At 42.1% G+C, this 16675-nt stretch overlaps 1 protein-coding gene across 1 annotated transcript in view; it reads right to left on the reverse strand.

Annotated features, from left to right (window-relative positions):
* Positions 1-16675, reverse strand: part of sbf2 (SET binding factor 2) — a 95495-nt gene that overhangs the window by 4105 nt on the left and 74715 nt on the right. The window contains exons 23-36 of the mRNA XM_041943164.1: positions 16329-16456; positions 14882-15057; positions 14599-14732; positions 14293-14494; positions 13650-13846; positions 13202-13342; positions 11638-11721; positions 8115-8293; positions 7036-7212; positions 6492-6593; positions 2983-3168; positions 1804-1930; positions 1288-1415; positions 69-293 (exon numbers count right to left, since the gene is read on the reverse strand). Coding sequence (XP_041799098.1) covers positions 69-293; positions 1288-1415; positions 1804-1930; positions 2983-3168; positions 6492-6593; positions 7036-7212; positions 8115-8293; positions 11638-11721; positions 13202-13342; positions 13650-13846; positions 14293-14494; positions 14599-14732; positions 14882-15057; positions 16329-16456 — 2186 coding nt within the window. The remainder of the gene's footprint in view (positions 1-68; positions 294-1287; positions 1416-1803; positions 1931-2982; positions 3169-6491; positions 6594-7035; positions 7213-8114; positions 8294-11637; positions 11722-13201; positions 13343-13649; positions 13847-14292; positions 14495-14598; positions 14733-14881; positions 15058-16328; positions 16457-16675) is intronic.

Raw genomic sequence — 16675 nt, forward strand, 5'->3', positions numbered from 1 at the left:
GTGACACACTGCTCAAGAGCAAACAAAAAAAAAAGAAGACCAAATCAACATTTTGGTGTCAAACTTACCGTGAGGAGCTTGGTGATGGCATCGGGCTGGGCGCGGCTCACGCTGCTGTAACACGGCCACACAATCCTTCTCTTGCTGTTGGAGATGGTGTCTGTCTCCTCTGAGCTGTCCGACCTCACGGCCATCATCCTCCAGTCGTAACACGGCCCCGTGGACAGAGTCTCGTCTGTGAAGAAGTCCCACTTCTTCAGGCTGGGGATGCTGATAGAAGGCTTCAGGATCACCTATAAAACGTGAACGTTTTGATGAGAATCTTATGACGTCCATCATGTAAACGATTGTGGAAAAAGGTTAAATATCAAGCAGTGTAATTTCTTGATGAGGAAAATCAAATGGCCAAAAAGTCTCAAATAACAGCATGTTCAGTGTATTTCCAACAAGCTTCATCTCCTGCAGAGAGCTTGTTGTTAATGTGTCCGACTGCAGTGATGCCTCAAAATAAATTTGCACTAGAAATCATCAATATCAAGCAAACCAGGCTGGAATCATTAACAAGAAACTTCTCTGTCAGGAAACTGGAAGAACACGGAAGCTTTCCGAAATGATCACAAAGCAACATAACTGCAATCGTACGATAAACAGCTCCAGACAGCAAACGTGAGCTCCTGAGTTTGAATTCTTCAACTCTGGTTCGGTCATACAGTTTGCAAAAAAAGCGCCCGCTGGTTCTTTACACAACGAGGAAAACAGAAGAAATTCCTTTCTAAACAGCAGTAATTTTATGAAATCCGAGCTCCTCTGTCTGAAGTCAAAGGGCCAGCACAAATAATCATTTTAACCATTAATGCTTCATCTTTTTCTTTTTGAGTGTGTGAAACACTGTTGGGCTTCTCAGTTTTTAGTCAGCTGCATGGCAAATGTTATCTGCTGTAGCTTATTAATAATAATGATACTAATAATAATACACTAATTACTAATTAATTAATTTGACAAATAGCAAAACAAAGCTTATGTGTCCCCTCTTAAAGATGCGCAACCTTAAACAATCCTTTTATTCTTTCCTATTTCAAAAAGAAACTATTTGACTCTCACAGGATCAGATCAATCCTGACACCTTGTTAGCACTCGGTTTGCACCGAAGTAGTTTCATCTGGTCACCTGTCAGCGGCGTCGTATCCAGACTCCTCAGTGTGGGAGCTGCATGAACCAGCTGTTAGCTGGCAGACACACGAGGAGCTCTGGTACACGAGGGACAGACAGGTGGACAGAAGCACTCACTTGGCTCTCTGAGGGGTTGTACAGGTAGTTGAAGAAGATGGGGCTCCTCCTGTGCATCCTGCTGATGCACTCCCAGATGCAGATGCCTCTGCGAGCCTGTTTGTCACCTTTGTCCTCAAACAACAAACCTGTGAAAACACCCAAAGGAGAAGCTGCTGAGCACATGAGCTGAACTGTTTTAGCTGATGCAACACTCCGGTCAGAAAAATGGTAATTCAGCAATAAGGTTTTTGTGTTGTATTATGGGATACAAAAGAAGGTTTTGGCTGGCTAGGTGGGCTCATCAGTGGAGACCGCACTCACTTCACAGTGTAACAACAAGTCATCATTTATGGGTTGCACTTTGTTTTAGGAACTCACACATGTTGATTTTGTTCTTTACATGGACATTTTAAAAGAAATGTGAGAACGTGAAAATAACATACAGCCAATTGTAATGCAGCATTTCCTCGGTATGAAAAGGGATAATCTTAAAAAAACAATCCTCCCTTGTTTTAAATTGTAAAGGACACTGACCATGTTCCAAGCGCTCATAGTCTGAGTCCAACAGGAAGTTCTTGAAGCGGTTAGAGATGTGATGATAGGCCAGGAACTTCAGATAATACTGATTAAACTCAAACTCCAGGGGATGTTGCTCCAAAATCTGCAAAGACACAAGAAGATGGATGAAGACAGTTAGAGGTGGACAGGGAGGAAGAGACGGAGAGAGAAGGTCAGAGTGTGGGAGACAGCTGGATCGTGTCCTCGTGCTGTGGCTTCACATCATGCCGCTGCATAAATGACCAATTAGAAACAGGAAAGAACCTCTTCTGTCCTTGCGGGGGCAAAGGTCAGTGATATCATCACTGCCAGACACAATCTAGACTGAGCCAGCAGGACTGCAGCCCCATTGTTCCAGCGGTATGAGGTGGCCAACGGCAGAGAAGTGTTGAATATTTGAGGCCACCTGGGTCTATTGGCAAAAACAACAGCTGTTTTGGAGATGAGGCACTTCTATTTTCAGCTCTTGTCCGAATCCCCCCCCCCCCCTTTATAGCTCTCCAGATCCCAGGACCCCCGCCAAACTGTCTTAGCTGCCAAGCCTACAGTTTCAAAAGACAAATGGAGAAACTATGTGTTGATGTAAGTGTATGGGAGTGGTTCTGTGCGACCCCAGGAGACGCAAAACAACCCCCGATATTCTCTGCAGTTAGCATTTAAGAGCGGACAAAGTTCTCTGGAACTCAAGTGTAAGAGCTTCATTCATGACTCCACTCCACCCCCCTGAAATCCTGAAGCACACCCAAAGCCTTCCAAGAGACTCTCAATCCCCAAAACTGCAATTTCCACAGGCAGCTTTAAACACGCACTGCAATGTGATGGGATGCCGAAACACGCGAGCACAGGCAGCTCGACGCTGATCACTGGGTTCACAGACCATCTGGGCAGCAGCCTCCCTGCACGCTCCCTGGTGCAATACACTGTCGAAATTACACATCCAGCGTGAGGAAGTGCAAAACTAAACCAAATGTACAAATAATGACAGCTGAATTTCTCACCTTCTTCACCCTCTCGCCTGTACGCTTTTGAGGAATGTGCTGAGCTCACAGAGACGGTATGAATGGTGTTAAGTCATGGAGGGAAAGTTGAGAGGAGTCACGTAACAGGGGCGGAGATGCTGGACTGTACGGAGCCCGTCTGGCGGTGAAACCTCACCTGATGCACGCAGTCCAGGAACTGCAGGAAGATGGGTGTGAAGCCGCCACCCTGGCTGCTGGGACTCAGGTTGCTCCGCTGGCTGAACTTGTGGCCAAAGGACAGCCACTCTTTCTCCAGCAGCACCTGAAAGCCCTCCAGAGTCCGGTAGAAAGGATCGCTCAGCAGCTGCACCAGAGACACCACCTGCAGAGAGAGAGAGGCAAGGAAAAAACAAAGATATTGTACTAAGTACAAAGTCAGAAAGTTGATGTACCTGAAATATGAACTTAATAACCTAACCCTAAATAAATCTAACCCCAGAATGAGGCTTTAAAATGACTAATAAAGAGCCAACGTGCTACTAATTATTCATGATAATAAGCAACTTCTTCATGGTGAATACGTGTTCGTTAATATTAAGTTTGACCAAAACATAAACTCTGATGGACAAACGAACAGTAACACTGACTGCATTTTCACACACACTGATTTCCACGATTATTCCAAATACGTCAATCAACCGAATTGTATATGGGCTGACTTTTCCGAATTAGGCCTTAATCAGAATGGAGCAATTTCTGATTAAGACTTGTGGTGTATGCCGTTATTATAGCATTCTTTGGACATGAGACGCAGATTCAGAGTCTGCGTCTCATGCGACACATGGCCTCTTATCTGTTTATGGCCAGCTCTGTGCGTTGCCTAGCCGACAGTTTGCTAGGCTGGGGCACATGAAACATGAAACACATGAATTTTGGGCAGAAAGAGAAACACACTTAATTTGAAACATTATGAGAGACTTGGATATCAACAGGTTTTTGGATATGGGTAAATATTGCAATGCCGACCTTTTCAAAAAGGTTGAACAAATGAAAGAGGGAGGCTGTGTTCATTAATCTGAGTATGAATGGCTGCATGTAAACAGGAATACTGTTTGAATATTCATTTCATCCAATATATCCATGTAAACCGATTAGCAGGAACATTTTGTGCACATAAACGCAGTCACTGATTCTTAGTCACCTCAAACACATCTTTGGCATTTCTGTTCGGTTTCTAGTTACTTACAGTATCTGCTAACATGTATACTGAAACAACTATGTCTGTAATAATAGCAGTAAGCTAATTTGATCTGATATAACAGCCTGGTCAGTGGAAAGTTACTTAATCAACAATCAATGCCACTGAGACCTACTGAATGTGATGCTTCTCATTATCCTAAATACACATGGCTGGATCATCTAACCACTAAAGGACGAGGGACTGGCAGCTGTTTCACCACCACTGTGCAGACGATTTCAGTTTGTCATGCATGATTACGACTCAGCACACATTTTTTGCTTTGCATCCCTTCAAAAGCTTCAACGGTCTAATGATGACACATCTTCTGACAGCACGACATTAAACCGATCATCTGCTGTCAATTACATTTATATAACATTGTAGCAAAAGTCTTCCGGCACACTTGAGCTCACTCCACAAAACACCAGTTGAGAACCACTTGTCTACACATGCAGTACGCTTGGCCTGCTTCCCTGCCCGTGTCTCCTCCAACACAACTAATGAGCCCTGACGCATGTGGAATGGGCGAGAAAAACAGTTCACGGCTTCCCCGTGGGGTTTAAAAGAACATCCAGCCCTGAGTGGTACAGAAAGCCCCCTGCAACCCCGGCACTGATATTAGACCCTCAGATTACTGTGAGACTATAGCGGACTGAGGCGTGAATTTAAGAGAGAAACAAAGCATGAGAGAGGAGAGTGGAGGCAGAGACTGAGGATGAGAAGGAGAAACAGAAGACGGGGTTTAGAGAGACAGTTCTGCATCATGTCTGCTGGGTGTCTATGGACCGTGGAGAGAGGCAGGAGAGCCAAAGCATATGGAGCCCATTTGCCTGTGCGGGCTGAGCGGGACCTGGCGTGATGGAGCCGGTGGCCCGTGGAGAGAGATGCTCCGGGCCCAACACGTGCCTGGCATAAGGGATCCACCAAGCGTACTTTTAAACAGCAGCCCAGAGCTTTACAAACCCTGTAAACACATTTGAAGGACACGCGCTTGCAGCACAAACATGTGCACTTAAAACAGGTCAACATGGAAAATATGAGCTCAGAGAGCAAACATGCGATGCTATGCTGCGTGCACCAGCGGATGGATACTGACAATTGATCAGGATCGAAACTGACATTTTGTTTACGTGCCTTAAAATCAGAACCATGAACTTCCATGATTGAAATCAGCACAAATCAGTGACATAAGGCTTCAAGACTTCAGACCTTTTCGTTATCTTGCTCTGCGTAATCGGGTCAGCAGTGGCAGAGCTGATTGGAAGAAGAGCAGGAGAAGCAGGTGTGCCATATTTATGATTCCCACATGGCCCATTCAGAAGTGCAGAATTCCTAAAAATGTTCCTGTCAACATCTTAAAAACTATTATAAGTCACTTGTTTCTGCTTTCAATCTCAATATGTGACACGAAGGGCGATCGGGACGTTTTACACCAACAGTTTGTCTAAATACATGTTTATGAGTAAAGAATAGTTGATCCGAAACACTCTCTTGTTAAACGGTTGTACAGCTGCACATGGATCCATTTAATGCCTTTTTGATTTTAACCTTTTATTAATTTGTTTGTTTCTTTTCATCTTTGTTGGGATTTTTATATTTGTTGGTTTGATCGTGGAATTGTTCTTGTGTGCAGTTTTTATATCAAAAACAAACTGTTAAAAGTAACTCGTAATGAAATCAAGTGTTTTATGAGGAGTCAACTGTTTTGATTCAACTATCTTATAACTACAGCCTGCACTCACAGGCAAGATATGCTTTCATTATAATGTTGCACAGCTTTTGAGCATACTTTTGAACATTTTGGCAAAATACAATGTGAATCAGTGCATGCAGTCCATCAAACACACTGAAGAGGACGGAACAGATTGACAGAGTTAACTGAGTGCCAGTAACTCCGATACATCACAGCATTTCAGCGCTGCTTCCCACTCAGGCTGGGGCTTTGGTTTTAATGAATTAATGTGTGTCTTTTGATCCGTGTGTTCCCTGCAGTGTTTTTTATCAACTGCTATGACTATAAAGAGGGGAGTGAAATGTAACAAGGACCCCCAGCTGGACTGGTTACACACACTTAACAACCTCCTTCTTATTATTTTTTTTTATGGGCTTTCAGGTGGAGTGGAGGCACGGTGTGAATGATTTGTCTTCTCTGGTCTCCATCAGCATTTACACTACCAATTTAGCTTTTTGTATTCAGCCAGATTTCCCACTTCCACCAAGCCTGAAACCTTAAGTACTTTGTAATATTTCCCCTTTGTCTTAATCTCCTGTATTGCTTTTTTTTGAAACACACAATATCAAAATCTGCAGAAAAACAGGTCGATAGAAAACAAACTCTGCACCACGTTGTGTTTTTTTCTGTGCTTTTTCCTCTGCTCTAGATATTGTGCTCATCCTCCTCTTCACACCTGTCTGTCTTCGTTGTGCGTTTATTTGCATATGTGCATACTGTCCATTATTCTCACTTGTGTGGTGATGTCCCAGCCATCCTCCAGGCTGAGGAGTACAGATGAGCCGCTGTCCAGAAGCTCCACCAGAAACAGTGCCAGCTGCAGGATCTTGTGAAGCTGTGGGGGATCAACATATGTGCAAGTGAAGACGTGCACACACACACATGCACACACACACACACACACACACACACACACAAAAAATCCTCTCTGTTCATACATTACCATCTTTGGTCTACTGCTAAATTACTTGCTGAGTGCTGCTTGTTGCCTATGAAGGGTTTCCCACAGATAATACTATTCAGCAGTTTATGATATATTCAATGTAAGGACAAAGGCTCCAGGGGGTCAGCAGATAACCAACATGATTAAAGCTCTGCTGTTATCCCATCAATGTGAATCTGTTTCCCTTGGGAAGATGGCTTCAGAGAGGATTTATTCATTATGTGAATCTGATACACAGGATGAGCAGTAAGAGATGACGGCTGGGTCATTCTCACACAAGACACTGAGATCCTTGTAACATACAAAAACAGTGTTGTTTTGTGTGTTTGGTCACCTGCAGGATCCATTCAGAGTCCTCCAAGACTTTGAGGAAGGAGTCCTCCGAGTCGGACGAGGTGGCACTGGGAGCGCAGGCTCTCAGGAGCTTTTTGAAAGAGGCTTTCACCTGCCGCGTGTCTGCAAAGTCCACTGGCACCAGTTCACAGTTCAGAGAGGAGTCCACTCTGAGGCCCTGTCAAAGCAGAAGGAGCAGTGTGAGCAGTTGTGTCGTGGTGTTCTTCACCTCCACCTCACTGGTTATTGTCTTCTCGTATAATCACTTATTTACAAGCCTGTCTGTAATCTCTAACGCTGTTTAACTGTTCAGGTGAGGGACCAAGGCTCAAGCCTAGCTACTTTATGGCTGATGGTGTGCTATTATTACAATATGCTGAGTTACTACATATTTCTTTAGGTATAAGTTTTAACACAACTGTGAGTCAACAGTTACCCTCCAGCTACAGGTAAAATGTATTATCATATGTGGAAGTGCATGCATGCATTATTTGGAATAAGAGATTCTGACTTTCTCTTAGTTGCATTAATTATACAGTCCTGACTCTACATGTTGTAATATTTAAATTTTTATCGTTATTGAAGTATTCTAAAACACTAACCTTTCAATCTAGTGTGAACTTGTGAGCTGAATACACAATCTGTGGCCACTTTTTACAAATGTATAATCTACTGCAATTAAATACAACAGCTCTGCCACAAATCCTACTTTTACAAAGTGAGAGTGAAAATGTGTAAATTAAATTGAATGCTTTTTCTTAAGGTCATATTTAAAGGCCTTAAGTGTGACCGGGCTGCATTATAGTGTTTCTACTTTTTTGTCCTTACCATTTACAAGCATTTGAGGGACAGAATATTAGAAAAACCTCTGAATAGGATGCAGTCCAGAACACTGGACTAACACTGATTGACATAACTGAATTAACACCTCTATGAGAGTGTCAAGAAAAACTGACAATCATTCGTATTGGATTGCAATATATTGTCCAGGTGTACCTGAAAAAGTGGCCTCTGAGTGTAGATTTCCAACAATTTCTAACCAAATGTCCTCTCACAGAGCAGCTTTCTTTCAATTCTCACCCTTAAATGGGACTTTTCTCCAAAGACGTAGAGGGCAGCTTGCTGTTTCAGGAGCTGCGCCTGCAGACTGTTGCTACCTGCAGGGGGCGCCAGATCCTTCCCTGCTAGTCTGGCACCCACGTCTGCTGTCGCCGGGTGATGGCTGAGTCTGCTGCTGGAGCGCAGGCTAGCCCACATGCCTGCAAACACACAGATACAAACAAAAGTCACACGCAGCTAGTTCGAATGCCACTGATGTACACACGCTGTCAAACAAACTAAGACTGAGTGATGAACAACACATGACATGCGGACTAGGTTTACATGCACAGCAGTACAACAGAGATTATGTAAAGACCTTCATTCTTTCGATCCACCAACAAAGCAGTTGCCTCTGCGAATCGGGTGTGTTGAGATATTGGAAGCAGAAGTTGTTGGAATTTCTGAGCAAGTCAACAAGTCTAGAAGCCATTTCCCTGAAAACCAGCATGCAATACCTTCCAAACAGCATGAATCACTATCAGGAAGGACAGCATTTTTCATGGCAATCACTTTCAAGTTACTAATAATGCTGATGTTAATAATGTCAGCTTCTGCAACCAGGGCAGTTATACAACAGCCTTTGACCAAATTCAGACAGATATCTTAAAATCCTTGTGGGTCATAAGTTGAGTACTGAAAGTTTGAAAGCTGTTAGAAACACTTTCACAGATCAATTACTGTTCACGCCTGATGCCACACCTGATTGCAAGATTAACACGAGTCCTGCTGAGACCTGATGTGACTCAGAGATAAGCAGGCAATCAAAACACAAGTCATCTCACACACAATATCAGAGAATTCATATGCTTTTTCTATGATATTAACTGAATCTTATACTCTCTGAGTAACATTTACAGAGTAAAGGATCAGAGGGGCCTCATTTTGTGTGATGCATGAATTGTCCGCCATGACAAACAAATGACGAGCCAACACATTAACAACGAAAGAGGCCACATTTGAGCAGCCGCTTTAGTTTGTGAAAAACCCAGCTCCCAGAACAGCACCCAAAAAGTCAGTGATGATTAGTACTATGTCTAAAAAGGTCTTTGTAAGGGGTTTGCAGTGTGGTACGTGACCTGGTTAGTAGGTAGGTTAGAGAGAGGAAAAGGACTAAGTTTCGGAGGATGCGATAGAAAGAAATGGAGCGCTTTAAGAGGAGTGGCGGGGGGAAAGAGACAGTTTGACTATACCTTGATGGTGGATTCTGTCCTTACTGGCAGGTTTTTGGTTTGAGTGAGTGAATAGTTTATCTCTGTACTCAAGCACTGGTTTGTACAGGAAGTAGAGAGAGAAGATGAGAGCAGGGAGAGGGGTATAAAAAAAACAAAAAACATGTCAACATCTTATGGACATCACCATCTACCCTTCCAACCACTTCAGAACGCATAAACACTCGTGCAAATGAAGAGTCACAGTTGAGGGTCAAAGATTGGACTGGTCCACGTAATGTGACAGAATGAAAAATGTCTTCATTGTGAAATGATCAAAGAGGATGACTGCCTTAGCATGCATGAATGTGTTTGTTCATTGTTGATGATTTATGGTGTGAAGACAAAGAGCCAGATTTACATGGTCTTTAACATCAGAAATATCCACAGTATCTCCACCTGCAGCACTATCTCTCTGTTGAAGCACTGGTAACATTTTATATTAAGGTACACATACTCAACTTTATATCATGATGCATATTAGTAGCATACTGGCTCTTTATTTGTCAGTCATAAAACACTTATTAATGCATTATTCTGCATGACTATTATACTATAATAACCTGCTAATTACTGCTTATTGATTGTAAGGAAGTTGTTGTGCACGAATGCCAATCTTAATAACCTAACCCTAAGCCTTAATAACCCTAACAGAAAATGCATTAATAAGTGTGTCATGACAACTAATAAAGACCCAATATGCTACTAATATGTATGCTAATACACGACTAGTCAGTGGTGGTATATTAAGGTGTGTACCTTCATACAGTATGAAGTGTGACTGACGCATCTTATTGTGCCACTGCATCTCTTTTAATTTTTAATAAAGTTTGTCTAATGCCCCCAACTGATTATGATTAAAAATGACATTACAATTTCATGAGTTATAGACAGTATTTCTCGGATGGAGCTGAATTGCTGCCACTGGATGAAATAAATGTTTTGGAATCAATATCAACGATATCACATATTTCTCTCTCTCTGGTAATCTCTCATCACTTCATTTGCACCACTTTCTAAGTAAATCTGGCCCAAAATATAACTCCTGTTTCCAAGGTTGGGAAGAATGTGTCAGTGATAATCCTGCACTCTAAATCCAGTGATTAAACTTGGACTGTGTTGCAGTTGCATAGATAAAAAAAGGGGAAAGAAACTCTTGAAAAGTTCCAAAGAATCAGAAGTAATGTGCCCTTTTTAGTTTGCTAAAAAGCTGCAGAGTCAGTTTAAGAACTCCTTTCACCTTTGACCTTCATCTGACACAGTGACTAACACCAAACACATCATCAGGCTGAGACAAAACACTCAGTCCTGAAGAAAGAGTTCACATTCCACTTTACACAGTCATGATGATGTGTCAACTTAAAAGTACATTCTGCATTTATCTGTGATATTACATTTACAGTAATGCCAATTACAGGAACAGCTACAGGTCACAATAAAAAAAGATTCATGTGGCAACAAGTTTCTGAGAGATAAGTCTTGACATAATTGACAGACGCAACGAAGTGTAGAGTGCACACATGTACAGCTACAGGCTACAGATCCTCACACAGACAAACACTGCACAGAACAACCTGATGCATTCACTTTGTGTACGACTGCTCAAATTATTTGTCCCAATGGTTGTATTTACTGTTTGTATTTCGAGTCTATTCATTTTTCTCTCCAACATTTGTACAATTCTTGTTCTGGATTTCCATGAAATCAATACTCTCACAAATCCAGGGTTTATGTTTGCTCACATTACGGTATTATATTCATGGTATATATCTATCTATCTAAACCTAATATCACTATAAACATTAGTGATTTACTTGAACATTACGTATTGTTGCCCTAAAAGCTATGTCTCACATATTCTCATAAATACATGCAACTTTAACTAAAATATTTAGTTATAATAGAAAAGCAAATTCTTCCCTCCTGGATGTCTGTAATTCAGTTGCATAATTTTGTCTTCAGAAGTTATCTATCTGAACATGTGTCTTAAGGGTGTGTGATGACACATTCACCCATATTTCTAAAATCTGAGAGAATGTGTTTTATAACGAGAAAAATGGGAGAATATGTGACCCATGAGGAAAAGAGGGGGCAGTGCCTCTGTACACTATTAAGATCCAATATGTGAGTAAGATGTTTGCATCCCCTTTGTAACCTTTTTCCCTCAGTGGCTCGATGATGATAAAACACTCATAGCTACAGTCTTACAGATGACAGTTGTGGTGTTTCATTTTTCACCCGACCGCAGGAGGACACATGACGTGTTGAGGAGAAAACAAGAGGACAACACTCACCTCCTCTGGTAAAGCTGTTTGAGAATGGGATGTCTAAATGGACAGGCGCCATCTTTGGTATCCTGGATGTCCTCCTGTCACTGCCTGAAGACAAAACATCCACACAACACACAGGACGTTACAAGAAGTGTCAGATTAGGAAACAGGCTCAGGAAGGTATTTTTTTTTCCAACAGTGTTCAGAACAAATCACATAAAAGATGACAAATGTGCACCCCTTACATCTACAAGTGAAAACAAAACTTAGTTCAATGATAAGTTAAGCCTTTCGACTCCGTTTAAACTCACAACAGTGATGAGTAATATCCAGTTTTTCCAAAAAGAGCCGTTATTGTGATCGGAGCACTTTACACGCAAGATACGTGCTCCACCTGTGTGTGTGTGTGTGTGTGTGTGTGTGTGTGCGTGTGCATGGATGTGAGCATCCTGGACGCAGCTTCAGTCCAGTATGTGTGTGTTGTCCAGCATGTTCAGGATACAGGCAGGGGGGGGGGTGAAGTCAGAGGAGATGGATGAGCTTTGCAGTGACCCCAGGTTGTCCTGTGATTCTTACATAACCTCTTATTGTACAAATTTCCTTCCAAATGTTACCAAATATCAGATACAGTATTTCTCCCACACAGTCGCACTCTCTCCTTTTCACACACACATGCACGCACGCACACGCACACACACACACACTCACAAGGAAAGATAAGTAGGTGAAAATAACCGCTGACTAGAAAAACACAAAAGGGAAGAGGAATGATTGCCCGATGGCAGAGTGAATGCAGAGTTCGAGTGAACAAAAATAATTCTCAAGAATGCAAATCTGCACTTTTTCTCTTTATCAGAAGAAATGAACTCTACGTGGCCTCTTGTCCCTTGCAAACAAACTGTTTTCCCACGGCAGAGACAAAACCATCGCCAAGTGAATTCAGGTCAGCTAGGAGCACAGGCAGTCAGGAGACGCCGCTTTGATTTCAGGGAACTTAATGCCCAGAGTCGAGCCTTGCAGGTACTGCTTACTGACCTCCTGCAGCCTCTTCCAATCCAACATCTGAATTTAAATTATATCAAGTTATGGTTATGGGTAACACTGTATTCATGTCATGTAGAAATGTATATATATATATATATATATATATATATATATATATGTATTTATATATATGAATGACTTACATAATAATTAGTGTCTGACAGTCAAGCAAACATGGATGGCTCACTTCATCTTAAATCCATCATTCCAGGAAACTGTGTCCCAATCTGATACTACTTTATTTATCAATCTATGTATCACCAAACAATCAATCCTGCCATACAACTTAAGATCAACAATAGAGATAGAGAAGATTAAGATAGTGATTGTGTTTGGCAGTTTTATGATTGGAAGAATGCATGCAATTTATAATCTTTACAGTATATCTTTTGTCCCACATAATATGAAGGTGACATATCCCACTTAACCAAATATAGACAGTTTAATCAGCTCATGTCGTTATCTGATGTGAGCTGATGCGATGTATCCGTCCATGTTTGCTTTGTGACTGTACAGAAGAAAGTTGGATTAATTTGACATTTACCTGGTGAGAGGCCGATGAGGGAGCGGTTGGACAGGGTGTTGTTTCCGTTCATTTTGAAGTAGATGGGGATAGAGTTCAGGATGGCTTGCAGGTACTTCTCTTGTTCGAGACTACTGGATGAATCTGAGGATGAGGCAGGAGCTGAAGACAGAACACAACACTTAATTTAGACACAAAATAATGACCATCATTTAAAAATCAGTTTGACTTACAGGCCACGTGTTTCATAGGCAAAGCATCAACATGTTTTTTTTTGTTAAATTTGAGTTTGTTTTTCTTTCAGAGACAAAGCTGCAGAGGTCATATAAATAATGTGAGGGGTTAAGATAAACTTCAATGCTAAAAACAAACAAAAAAAGTTATTTAGCTTTAGTTAGCACTTTTTTCAAAATGAGAGAAAAGCTATGTGGTTGTGGGACAAAAACTCAGAGCTGCTGTGAATACACACCTGTTGAGGAGGGGTTCTGCGACTTGAACAGTCCCACCACACTCTTGCCGTGGAAGCCTCCAGAGCGGAGCAGCACTGCTTTAGTACGAGGATGTTTCCAACACACGACGGGCAGACGGTTGTGTCTGTAGCAGCGGGCCACTTTGTGTAAACTGCTGTCCTGTACTGCCTGAGGAACCACCAAAAGCCCAGGGTAGCTGTTGGAGTGAGAGAACCGACATCTCAAACATACAGTTATTAAGAAAAAGAATGTTTACCATTAATAAGATACGGAAAACAAACTGTTCATTCACTTGTAGCAAGACACAAGAGCTGCAGCTTATCGAATTTACAGCTAAGGTCTCAATGGGACTACGATTGTATTATGCAAAGCATGTGTGTTTTTGTAGAACAGGATGAATCTGAATCGACTTGTCTCAACCGATAAGTCAGATTTCTGTCTTCCAGGTAAATGAGGACTCCCTAATGGCATTTTGAGATACTGCTTAGCTTACAAAGCTTCCGACAGGGCTACAAATCCTAGAAACTAATATCCTCAGTGCCGCTGTGCAGCGATTAGTGGAATCAGTGTGGATCAGCAGGTTTCTGGACAGCACTGCCGCAGCTAGAAGGTATCCGGGTATCCAACCTGTGAGGTGTGTACCTGCGGCAGAGGGAGTAGAGTCTGTTCACGGCTGTGATCCTGAACTGCTCGCCTGACTTGGAGCGAGAGGAGCTGGCGGTGATGGTGCCCAGGCCCAGACGCTGGTAGTCACGGAAGCAGGACTGCTCCACCAGTTGCTCCATGGTGGACTTCTCCGAGGCTCGCAAGGTGCTGCTGGGCGGTGGCTCGCCATCGTCTGATACTGAAACACACGTGCAAAGGTAAAGTATGTTTTTCATTCTTTCAGATTTTCTTCGTTGTTTGTTGTCCGTCTGCTTCCACAGCATCACGTGTCATTTCTCTCACTTGAAATGTCATCATCTTCATGCCAGGTCATTCTGCTGCCTCTGTCGTTCTTCTTCAGTGTGGTCTGGCTGCCACGGCCCATGGTGATCTTTCCGGCCCTCTTTGCTCCCTTGACAATAGTTTTGGACAGTGTTCTGTGAGGAGTACAAGGCAGACAGCAGCATAATTTACTGAATGCAGTTTCAGCATCAAAACGGAAGGATTAGTCAACATTTCCAGAAAAGAAACAAACCGCAACAACAGATCAGTTCAGAGCCTGCTGCTGAAAAGCTGCACCACAAACCTGAAGCCAGTGTTCCTCTCTTTATTCTTTGGAAGGATGAGCTGAGGTGCTGTTTGTCCTGCTGCAAAAGCAAAGGAGCTGAAGATGGACTGTGGGTAGCGGATCCTCTGGAGGTGCTTTCTGAAGATCTCCACCATCTCTGAGCTCACTTCTTCGTCAAAAGCCACCTTTATCAACTGTAAGAGATATTAGCCAAACTGATATTTAATGACACGAGCAACAATTCAGACACGACGTTTGATATTTACACTGGACTGTAATCCAAGCAACATGCGCTAAAGTCATCTGTAAATGTAGGGAGCATCTCAGTGGGTCAGAATTGTCTGAGGATTACTCTCTGTTTTACCCCCAAACATTTGCTAAAGCCTGTCGATCTACAGCTTCCTAGGACTACCAGATGTCTTTTAGTGTTTTTTTTTTTTTTTTTTTTTTTCATTCAAAGCTTCAGATACATGTAGGCAGCCGGTTAATCCAACATCTGCATAACATAATGATGACATAATAATTGTGCTCTTAGAGATTATAGCAATGTTATGTTACAACAGAATGGCAACAGAATAAATCTGAACTTTCTAATTTCTAATAGCACTAATAATATTAGTGTAGCCTAATTTGTATCTGCAACTGCGCAGGAACACTGGGTTTAAGCAGAATGAGTAGACATTAAAAACAAGAAAAAAAACAAAAACAAAAACAACAACAACCACCAAATGTGGTGCAGCATTCAAATGTTGATTTAGAATTCGAACGTCAAAGTTATAAATGAATCTTCAAACTATTTGGTGCAGCTCAACAGCTTCCACATCTAAATGATGGATTGGTGAAACAGCCCACGTAAGGTTTCCACAACACACACCCACACACAAATTCCAGTGAGGAAGCACAGCAAAACTAAAGAGATGTCCACACAGGCCAAGTGACCTACACTCCAACAACATGGCCACTTTCATCATTTGTATTAGTAAAAAGATAGGAATGAACCATAAAAACTTTTACAGCAGTACATCTAAAGACTAAAAACACATGCTTGGCTGAAGATTGCTTTTGTCTTTGATTCTTAGAATCAAGCTCATATTATGAAACACAAGACAGTGGGGTTTCTAAAAGCTGCGCCACACACATTTTTAATTGTAATTTCACGTGTTACTGCTTTTACATATTAGTTTGTGCTGTTTGTGAATCCTCTGGCAGACCAGTGAATTAAGAAAAAAGCATGAAGTTAATATAATAAAGTGAATTTAATATCACATAAGACCACAGATGATGCTACATCCTCACTGAGTTGCTCAAGCTATGAGTTGTTTTTCTGACCTGATCTAAAATCTCATTACTGTGTGTGTAAGTCACATTAACGCTGCCACACTGCACCGTGTTCACCCATCCATTTAACATCTTTGGTGGCCTGTGTCCTTACTGGACGAGCATGAGAGCGTGTGTCAGCGTTTACCTGAAATGATGCAGAGCGGAGCTGCAGGCCTTCCTGCATGTTCTGCTGCAGCTGGTTCTGGATGCTGATCTTCTTCTCTTTGGTCAGCGTTGACACTGGGAAAGCTCTGATCACTGCCTGCTCCCCCACTGGACAAATAACAGAGGCAAAGATCAGCGTCACAATGTTGAGAACATGGGTGCAGCATCTTATTGACATGAAACACTGGGCCAGCTGCTATTTCTTTTCTATTGTTTCATACATTTGTTAGATAGTAGAGAGGTGACAGAAATGAGGGAAGAGAGAAGGGGAATGACATGCAACAAAGTGCCCAGTCAGATGTGAACTGGGGACATTTTGGTTCATAT

This window comes from Chelmon rostratus, chromosome 1, assembly GCF_017976325.1.
Source record: "Chelmon rostratus isolate fCheRos1 chromosome 1, fCheRos1.pri, whole genome shotgun sequence".
In the NCBI taxonomy this organism is placed as follows: domain Eukaryota; kingdom Metazoa; phylum Chordata; class Actinopteri; order Chaetodontiformes; family Chaetodontidae; genus Chelmon; species Chelmon rostratus.